The sequence below is a fragment of the Equus przewalskii genome, chromosome 18 (genome assembly GCF_037783145.1).
Source record: "Equus przewalskii isolate Varuska chromosome 18, EquPr2, whole genome shotgun sequence".
Classification (NCBI taxonomy): domain Eukaryota; kingdom Metazoa; phylum Chordata; class Mammalia; order Perissodactyla; family Equidae; genus Equus; species Equus przewalskii.
Window position 1 is genome coordinate 37,805,822 of NC_091848.1, and position 10,699 is coordinate 37,816,520.

At 42.7% G+C, this 10,699-nt stretch overlaps 1 protein-coding gene across 1 annotated transcript in view; it reads left to right on the plus strand.

Moving 5' to 3' along the window:
* Positions 1 to 10,321, plus strand: part of HACD2 (3-hydroxyacyl-CoA dehydratase 2) — a 96,755-nt gene extending 86,434 nt beyond the window's left edge. Inside the window, exons 5-7 of the mRNA XM_070583749.1 lie at positions 114 to 235; positions 2,271 to 2,449; positions 7,290 to 10,321. Coding sequence (XP_070439850.1) covers positions 114 to 235; positions 2,271 to 2,449; positions 7,290 to 7,372 — 384 coding nt within the window. The 3' untranslated portion in view covers positions 7,373 to 10,321. The remainder of the gene's footprint in view (positions 1 to 113; positions 236 to 2,270; positions 2,450 to 7,289) is intronic.
* Positions 10,322 to 10,699: the final 378 nt, after the last annotated feature.

Genomic DNA, 10,699 nt, shown 5'->3' on the forward strand with positions numbered 1-10,699 from the left:
CGACTTCCTTCAACCTTCCAGCTCTGCAAGGGGCAGGGAGCTGGCTGCACATTGGGAGCGCTGCTTTGTTAAAATGCTTCACGGGCTTGCTTGTGCTTTTGTTTTTCCTTCAGGTGCAGAGTGAAGACAGTGTCCTCCTGTTTGTCATTGCCTGGACCATCACAGAAATTATCCGTTATTCCTTTTATACGTTCAGTCTGTTAAACCACCTGCCTTACCTCATCAAATGGGCCAGGTAAAGAAGGACATGCAATGAAAACTAAGTTTTGAAATGATCCATCACTGCATTGGCCCTTTATTGTCTAAATATTGCCTCCAAGTTCCTAAAAATAAAATTATACAAGACAGAGGTTGGGTAGAAATCTGGTCTGTAGATTTTATCTATAGATAAGGGACTCTACTTAACTCTCATTAATAGAAACACTGTCTTAAATTTTTTTTTAAAAGATTTTATTTTTTTCCTTTTTCTCCTCAAAGCCCCCTGGTACTTAGTTGTGGTTCCTTCTAGTTGTGGCATGTGGGATGCTGCCTCAGCATGTCTTGATGAGCAGTACCATGTCCGCACCCAGGATTCCAACCGACGATTCCCTGGGCCACCGCAGTGGAGCCCGCAAACTTAACCACTCGGCCACGGGGCCGGCCCCATATCTTAAATTTTTCGTACTTAAGTTATTTTTATTGGGTCAGTTCTTGTTAGTTAAATTATTTGATAGAGATTTGATGTAACATCCCCTTTTTGTCCATATCAAAATTTCCTGATGAGCTTCTGCCATTATGTTCGTTTTTTAGCCCACGTCCAATTCTCGTTCTCAATTTCACCAACAAGTTATGACTCTTAAATTAGTTTTTAATTAATGGCAACCGTTGCATGGCAGTTTTAGCTTGTTCTCAGTTTTATTTTGCTTTACTTGTGTTATGAATTGGATAAAAGGCTGACAGTTCATCTGTTTATCTGAAGTAACCCATGAGACTGTTGCGAGCAGTTTTCTGAGTTGGGAAGGACTCTGGGGAGGAACAACAGAGCAAAAGGGGCGACACTGTCTTTGGGGCCCAAGTGCTTCATTTCATGGAAGGACAACGGTAGTTTCTAAATAATTTATGAGCTCAGTAATCAAATTGGAGCCATAAACCCCTTGTTTCCAACATTTCAAGTATGTGAACTCCTTCTGCCTTCCTTCCGTTCTTCCTTTTTTTGCAATAAACATTTTTATTAAGAAAAGGGAAGAATGGGAAAAACAGCAGTTATTAACCAGCCTGGGCAGGCATTGTGAAAGCCGTCCGCCCTGGTTAGAGGGAAAGGTTATTGACAAGCCCTGATTTTACTAGTGGAGAACATGCTTCTGTCTCTTGTTTCCCATGGCCCGTGGAAGATTTCTTCCTCCTCCACCGTCCTCCTTAGCATGGCTGAAGTGGGCAACAGGGAACACTCTTCCTTTCACTGTCACAGGTTTCTCAGCACAGTTCCTGGGCCTGGAAGTTGGTAGCCCAGTGCTCACTGTCAGCCCCAAACAGCCAGAAGCTTTTTAAAATCTGAGCTGATGGTTTCTTTAGAATACTTATACCTGGAAGAATGACTTCCAGTTAGTTCCGTAGGACGAACCTCTCTCTGAATTCTTTTTGAAACATAGAGAACTCCTTTTTAAGTGAAAAAAAATTGTGTGGATTCTCCCATGTGATAGTAATTATGGTTTTGAAAAATTACATAATGACCAAAAGCTACCGTGAATTGTTTAATGTTTCTTAAATAGCATATATCTCATTTTTTACAGTAGCGTGTACAGACATTTGAATAATTGTAGCAGTATCCTCATTGGATGCGCTGTTTTCTTTAGTCCACAGCCCGGGCTTGGCGTACATTGTAGGGATTCCTAGACGCAGGCTCCGACACCTTCCCCGACTCCCTGCAAACCCCAACCCCACTCGCACCCCACAGGCAAGACCCTTCGGTATAAACCATGACTCAGTGCCCCTACTTTACCAATATTTGGCATCACCTTAGTTATTTTAGGGAGCTATTTTGAAGAGTTGTTTAGTCAGACCAAATTTTGAGGCTGACCAAATATGTTTATTTTCTTTTAGAACATTCAGAAACATACCTGCTATAGACCCTTTTCAAAAACTGGCTTGAAAAACCTGAATTTAAGCAGTGGGTAAACAGGAAAATGTATAAACAGAGCTTTCTAAAAGACCAGTACTGATGAGAAGGGTGGAAGTGTGTCTTTCTGCTAAGGCTGGCTTTGAGCCCCAGTGTGAGTGTTCTGTTGTTTTAGGTACACGCTTTTCATTGTGCTGTACCCCATGGGAGTGTCGGGAGAGCTGCTCACCATCTACGCTGCCTTGCCCTTTGTCAGACAGGCCGGCCTGTACTCCATCAGTTTACCCAACAAGTACAACTTCTCCTTTGACTATTACGCATTCCTCATTCTGATAATGATCTCCTACATTCCACGTAAGTAAACACTTATGCATATATTTGTTTATGTCTTAAAAAGTGGCTTCACAATAACTAGAGTTAAATGCCTTTGGTTGTTTTTCCACCATATCCAAGCAAATGTAAATCTAATTTATTGGGAACGCTTTAGTTTTTATTGAATGCTGACTGTCAGAGGGAATTTTCTCTGGTAGTAATTGAATAAAGATGAACCCTTCTCAATAGAGCTGCCAAAAGGCACCCTTCCCAGTGTGTGGGTTTGAAACACTGAATGCCAGATAGGTTCAGTGTCTGCTGGTGAAAGTATGGGGGAAAACAGCCATTAAAGCCCTTACCTTGACTTTTTCTGTCTCAAGAACTGCTTGTTTTGCTATCTGAAGAACATTGTAAAGAGATTTTTGCGTTTTTACTGTATCAAGATAGAGTTACTTCATTTTTAAGGAATCAGTAGTTAACCAGAAACAAATAACATAAAAATAGATTTTTTTCTGTATTTCTTATTTGGAAATAAGCATGAAAACCATCTGAAGAGGACATGGTGTTCTCTTCAGAATGGTTTCCAGTTATTTTAACAGTATTGCTACAGGTTAAATATATGGATAATCACATGTGCCTGTCAGCATCCCCAGAAAGAAAGAAGAGGCCTTGTTTGAGGCTTCTATGAAGTGAGTCCTGTTTGCTGAGGAAGAGTTGTTTAGTCCTTTTCTCAAATTCTAATGTTCAGTTGAAATCCTGTGAGTGATTTCCACATACCCGAAAGGATCTTGTTCTACCCAAGGATATATGAAGTTAATGTTTCTTCTCATTTAGCTATTTCCGTAGCCATTGTGGCTCTGAATCTAATTTTAGTCTATAAGATGCTGTATTCTGCCCTAAACCTCGGGTTAAATTCAGACCGGAGGAGTGGGTTTTCCTTCAGCCCACAGCGTGAACTGAATGAATCACCCTAACAATTGAAAACGACATGTTTGTGTGTCCCTCTGTGGAAAATTGTATTTCATGCATTGTGAGAAAAAAACTACATCCAGATTTCATGTGAATGTTTATCTTAGGGAAATTCTTAGACCCAGGTCTGCTTCATGATTCATTTTCCACTCTTTACGAATTATCAAGTCCTCCTCTTTGGTGCTGGAACCACAGTGGCTAAAGGCCATCTCTTTTCAGATGCAAAAGGTAGTTGATTTTTAAACAAAAGATAAATATGGAAGAGTCTAAAAATTTAAGTAATAAAAATTGTCACTGTTTTTCACCTTTCTAATTTTGTTCCCTCAGAGTTTCATTTTCCAGTCTCTAGAGCAACAATTCCTAGTCAGAGAATTGCCACACCCAGAGTAATATATAATATCCCAGGGGGTACCACAGGATTTATTTAAATTCAACATAAATTTTTGAATGAATAGGAGATAGATGCTGTGTTTGATAACTTGGAAGGGGGCAGGGAAGAGATCATGAAATCGAATCAGTAGCGAGATGCTACCACATTGGCAGAAATCTGGGGCCCCTACCTCAGAGTCGCTGCAGGATTTCCAGTCTGTTGAAGAAGGAGGGGCTTCATTCCAGAGCAGCCTGGCTCTGTCTGCACCCCCTAGTCTATTTTACGCTCTAGTGGCAGCCAGTGCCCAGCCCTTTGGTTCTGCCTGCTGACTTCGTGATCTAGTTAAGGGGCACCCCTCCCTGGTGATAGGATTCTCGGGAAAACAAACCCAGTTCCGTGAGATGTTCCTTCTTGGCCTTAAGATTGAGAGAGAGAAGAGAAAAAACACAGCCCTCAGGGCCAGCTGTATTGCAGAGTGTGGGGCAGACTCTCCTCTCAACAGAAGTCTGCTTTCTTCCCCTCCATTCCTTCCCCCTTCTTCCATCCTCAGCCTCCTTGTGGTAAGGACCTGGCCTAGTTAAAGTCTATATGATTTCTTTTTTAAGGCAACTTAACTCCTATAGACCAAGAAAAAGGTTTGATTCCAAGTAAAGATTAAAAGATTCCCTCCAAATCCCTGACTTCCCGCCCAGGCTCAAGATGGCAGCCCGGACCGTATCTCCTGCTGCAGATCATTTCTGTCTGCTGGCACTCACTGTGCCTCTGGCCTGAGCCAGTTGCCCTCCATGTTTTCAGTAGTTTCGGTTGTTAATATTGAGACCAGTTCGAACAGTTCATTGCAGCCAACTGCACATTTCCAACTTTCCAAAACTTTGTATTTATAAGAATAAAAGACAGAGTTAGGAGAGATTGCTGTTGATAGGCAGTCTTCTTTACCAAATTTGGTTTTCTTCCTACAACTTAAGTTTATTTTCATCTTTAATGGGAAGCTGTTGAGATACCTGTCTTTATGAAGCAATACCCCTTCTTTATGGTCCTGACCTATTGCTGCATATGCAGCCCAAACTGTGGCCCGTGAGCTGTGGCCTCAGGGGTTTTCTCATATTGGGGTGCTTTGGAGTCGCTTGCAAAGTGCCCCTCTCCTGCTGTATGGCAGTTGCAGTATGTGCAGTATCTGCAGGCTCATTACACATCTGAGTCCTGTTTACATCCCCCCCAAACTGGCAAAAGTTGGTTGTAGGCGTGGGGGTAAAAAAAAGAGTGAGAAATGAGAAGCATCGATGTAGGGTGAGGGCACCGAGATGCTGGGCACTCTCCACGTTGTCAGTAACCATAACCACACCTCTAGTTTTTAGAGAAACTGAGAAGAAACTTGCTGCAAGCAGAGCATCTCCAGTTGCTCTCAGCCTCCAGGTCCTCCTCTCCTAGAGAGAAAGTGAGCCCATCTTCTTAGAGGGACACGGGCCCAGGGACTCCCACAACCCCCACCCCAACACACCGGAGACAGACACACACACAGGCACAGCCACTGTCTCCATTCTGTGTCCTGAACTGGGAGAGCAGGAGGTAGAATTCTAAAGAGCCTATTGTCAGGTCGAAATTTTCTTAGGGGTTTTCTTCACTGTAGCTCAATGTAGTTAAAAATAGTAGCCATGCATCTGGAGTTGTTTCAGTCATGATAGTTGGGTTCAGTCTGAACATACGAGTAATTCAGATGGAGACAGCATCACCCAAGTTCTGGTCCCCAAGAAGTCACTACTAGAGGTATCGAGAACCTACAGCCTGGTACCTCCATTCTCCTGGCCTCCCACACACATTCCTTTCTCTTGGGCACTTAGAAACCTCTGAAGGATGTAAAGAAATGAAAGGCCACGTCTGCCTTCCATTTCTGACCTCTGACCCTTCCGGTAGCCAGCAGGCTGTTGCCTACAGGGATGAAGGCAGACCCCACCATCTTGCCTTAACTGCCTCTAAGGGCCTAATGAATGGCTTCTAGGTTGTCATCCTCCCTCAGACCCGCTGAACCAGCTGTGAGGCTGCAGCCACCTTAGATGGGGCAGTGTAATCACAAATGCAACCAGTGGAAACGTCCTTAACGTACTTTGCCACCAAGTTTCCCTTTACTAAAGTATATCTATAGAAATTTGACTGGCCCCACATATGTAAATGCTTACAATTAGCATTCCTTATGGTTTAATTATATCTTTACTTCCAGTTTTTAGATTATAGAGCTTGTCAAATTTTCTGGCTTTCGTACTAAAATAGCTCTCTCCCTGTTGAATTATATGCACGAGCTGGGTCTTTTCTGTGAATAACTTCCTGCCTGCAAGTGGTGAGTGGGGTGGATGGCACCCTGTGCACCCCCAGCCTCCTCTGCAGCTTATCAGATCCGTGCCACACACCCACTGATGTCTTGGAGTACTTTGGGAAGATCGTTTGAAATTTGGCCAACTTGGAACCCATTTAAAAAGGAAGAAACTGTCAGGGGAGAGTTGGCAGCAGTAAAAATTACCTCCCCAGAGAGACAGGTTACTGTCTAAAAAATAGAGATGGGAGCTGTTGGGAAGGGAGGGAAGGAAGGAAGGAAGAAGATAGCACTCCACATCGTCTTACTGCAGGTTTTTACATGGCCATTGAGCCCCCAGTGTACAGTCACCTTGTGGAGACCAGGCGGCTTGAGTTGGCAACTCCCAGCAGGGACACTGTGGGCATTGAGGTGGGACAGTTCTTAGTGGTGGGGAACTGTCGCACACTGCACGTTTTGGCGTTCCTGGCCCCATGTGCTAAATGCCAGTCACCTGCCCCCTTCCCCCTAATTCCAAATACTCCCTAGGGAGGCAGTACCACCCTGTTCTTTTGAGATTCAGTACTTTTTAAAGTAATCTGTGAAATGACCAAGAACAGACTCTCCGGTGCCTAAGATGCTGGCTTCCTTTTCACAAGACTTCTACACCCAAACCTGGTGTGGCTGTGTCAGCAGTGTCTCAGCACTCCTCCTTCCTCAGTCTCCCCATTCCAAGAACAGCCTTTCTCAGGAAGTACATTTGGGAGATCTGCCCAGGTGACAGAGCAGTGACCGGGCTAGACTAAGTCAGGAGCCCAGAGCCCAGTGCTAACTTTGTCAGTAATTTGCTGTGAAACCCCTGGCAAGTCGCCTACCCTCTCTAGGGCCTGAATTCCTCCTCTGAACAGGAATAATAACTCCATCACTAGAATTCTTCACCTGGTTCTTGTGAAATCAGAGAATAAATGTGAAGATAATATGAGGAAGTGTAAAGAGTATTATTTGGCAGCTCTGTGGCATCTTGACTGGTAAGGATAGTGACAATAGGGTCTGTCATTCCATTCCACACCACCCTTCCCCCTCGGCTACAGCGGGGAAAAGGTAAGTCTCTGCGTTTGCCCTCCCTTCCCAGCCCGCCTTGGTGCCTGCCTTATTGCTGGATGGGAAGGGAGAGTCCGAGAGCACCTGCAGTCCAATGCCTTAAACAGAACGCGCAAGTTTAAATGACCTCCTTAACCACTTCTTTCTTTTCTTTCCAGTTTTTCCCCAGTTATACTTCCACATGATACACCAGAGAAGAAAGGTCCTTTCTCATACTGAAGAACACAAGAAATTTGAATAGTTCCTGCTTCCTGCACCCCTCAAAAAAAAAAACCTTTTCAATGACAAAAAATGCTGCAGACTTTTTGAGTTCCTAATACATTTCATAGAAAATAAGTAAGAACTGTTTTTAAAATATTTAAAAAATAAAAATAAAACCCAAAATTCAGTATCACATGGGCCTAGGATTTTATTTAAAAAAAAAAAGCTGTTACATGAAGCATCCTGGCCGGTCGAATTCAGCATGCTCTTTCAACCAGAAATACCCAATATTTATGATGGCGCTAGAAAGGGATTTGGCATTTTGTATCCTCCTGTTTCCTTCCTGGATCTGATAAATATGGAGCTGTAACACTAAGTGCTGGAGAGTTACGGTGCGAGTGATGAAGTTGTACCCGCTGAGTGCCCAGCTTGCAGCAGAGTCGTGTTTCAGTCTGCAGTGCGTTTAGTTAGCGTTCGCTTTTCAAAGTGCTTGACTGCATGCTGGAAACTTTGTATTTTTGAAGCGGCAAACTTTGTTCTCTGGAATGCTCTGAAGTTGTGGCTGGGCCCTGGCCCCTCCCCTCTAGTGAGTGAATTATACAGTGTATATGTCTGTGAAGCTTTGGGGTAGAACCTTAATCAGAAAACAACTAGAACCTTTTGTCTGTCTTCACTTGAGTCCTCACTGCCTGCCACTGAGAAACAGTGCTTGAATCTACTGAGTTTGTGTACATTGTAGAGAACCTCCCTTCTCTGGGGCTCCGCCTCGATCGTATTTTAGCAGAATGACAGTCCTCAGAAACGGGAAGCTCAGTCGCTAGTAGATGGCAAGTGCCTTTCACAGTCCCATTCTCGGAACACCTGTGGGAAAGGCATTTGCCGATAGCTGTTCTCCTTTATGGACCTGACACCAGTCCAGGCCCATGGGAGTAGAGAATCTGTTATTGAAAGCACATGGAAGGTGTTACTTTAGAAACGTAGTCCGGAAGAACATTCAGGAATAGATTTATACACTCTTATTATTTGATTTTTAAATTTTCATTCAACTCTTCTGTTTGGCTCCTTCTGCTTGTGGTCCTGTGTAGTCCCACCGAGTTGTGAGTCCAGAGGCAGTGCAGGGTTCCAGCTGGGCAGTCGTGAACCAAAGGCAGTATCCTCCGCACATGCTGGAGCAGCCAAGAAATGCTTTAGTCATATGGACACTGTCTAATTAGCCATTTAATGTCTTCATACCATTTAACGGCTCAGCTGTCCATTTACAACTTTTCAGGAAAGGGTTGGATGAAAAAGTAAAGCCCAGGTTTAGGCATGCACTAGATTTTAAACACAGAACGTTCTTGTGGCACCTTTTCTTCTTAATTGGTTGCTCTTTAAAACTTCAGAGGTCTGGTTTGCTAGCTTCACGAGTAGTTTTCATTTAAAATATAATTGCTGATATCAGAAGAGTATCATAATGGGAGATAATTTTTAAGTGCTTATTTTCATAGAAGCTTGAAAATTAGGATGAAAATGAGAAGAAAGTATGCAGCCTAAAATTTAATGCAGGCAAATATGTAATAAATTATTTTTGAATTGAGCATTAAAATTCTTCTTAAAATCACTCTTAACTGGGTCTGTTGAGATTAGAATCTATTCTTGTACTTCATGAACACAGTATGTGGGAAAGATTATTTTTCATGCTTTTTCTTCTTGCAAAATGTATTTCTACTATAAAATAAAATCCATTTGAGTTCTATTAGCCTTATTACTTACTTGGGGGAAGATTTTTTTCAGTTGCTTTAGGAATAGTTATAGAAGATGGGATGAAAAATGTAGGTTTTCCAGGATTGCCGGATTGGCAGTTCTATTCAGGCATCTATTATAATCTGTCAGTATTTATGGAAAACAGTCTGTCGCGAACAGTGGAATTACAGCAAATTGAACTTTGGCAACAAGAACACAGCAGACAGCTCCCTTCTCAATAATGGTCTCAACCCCAGTGTGTATTTTTGTCCATCAACATTTAAAATGCTCTTGGCAGATAAGGAAGGAATGTCACCACGTCCTTCCATCACCTCTCAGTAACTGGTTTATCTCTAACATGAATTAACTTATCCTTTGAAGTGGTGGTGTTCTTTTATGAATTGACAACGTGTACCGCACCAAATGCCACACCTTCTTATAAAGTGTGAATGAGGAAGGTGGTATTGGGTGGGTATCTTGTCAGACTGAGCATTTTCACTCTGGGGCCTAGTCAAAGGCATCATCTGCCCGGCTGCCCACCTGACTAGGTGATTCAGATCCCCCCTGGGGGACCGCCTTCCAGCAGGGAATTCTTTGAGGTATGCGGTAGTGCTTTGTGGACACGAGCTGCTAACCTGCGTCTTGCTGTGTCCTGTTTGCTAGGGTTGGGATCATTCATTTAACACATCCTGGCCATTATCACAGGCCCCTTGAGACTCAGTCACGGAGAAGGCCCTCCCCTCCCAGACAAACACGCTCCTCTGGAGAGAACTTCCACCAGGAAGGGTTTTGAAGATGCATAGTTAAAGAGGCGTGTGAAGAGATTGTGCCCTCATTTCCACTTGTCGTCTTGGTTATTCATTTATAATACAAGGTTGGCATTGATGTGGTACAACCTGCAAATTATTTTCAATTCTGAGTTTCAGATAAAACATTATAAAACATCAGAATCAGTACATACTGCTCCTTTGAAATTTGGGTAAAAAATTATACAACCGTATATATAGTCATTTTTGTATTTTTTCTATGTTGTGAAAACCAGAATTGTAATTTTATAAGTCTTTGATTCACTAAAATTATATAATTTAAATGTATTTTTTGTATATTTAGAAATAAGGAATTCAAAGACTATGCTTAACTTTCTATGCATGCCTTTGGAAGCTGTTTTTACCTGATAATGTTAATGTGGTAATAAGTTGTCTTCATAAAATACTGATCTGTGTTGCATTTCAAAATAAACTGGTGTGTGCTCTGCCTGGATTTGAAATGCTGGACAGCGAGTCTAGTGATTTCTCAGATTAAATTGGCCTGAGTGTGGTGGTGTAGGAATATGGAAGAGTTTCCATTTGGATTCCAGCTCTTTCTTTGACAATTTAAAGATCTATTTCTGCTATTCATGATGGTTCTGCACTTACAGGAAAAATAGCCAGGCTCTGTTAAGAGGTTCCCAAAAAGTCATTATTCCTGTCAGTCCGTCTTCAAGCCTACCGCGCCCCCTCCAACCTGGCTGCAGAGGGACAAGAGGCATTCCTCATGTGAATGACCAGGAAATCTGAGAGATTAATCCATAAGAGATTGAGGACGCTTGTCTCACAATGATTTCTTAATCTAACTTTGCTAATGTAAGGTGAGAGGGGAAACACAA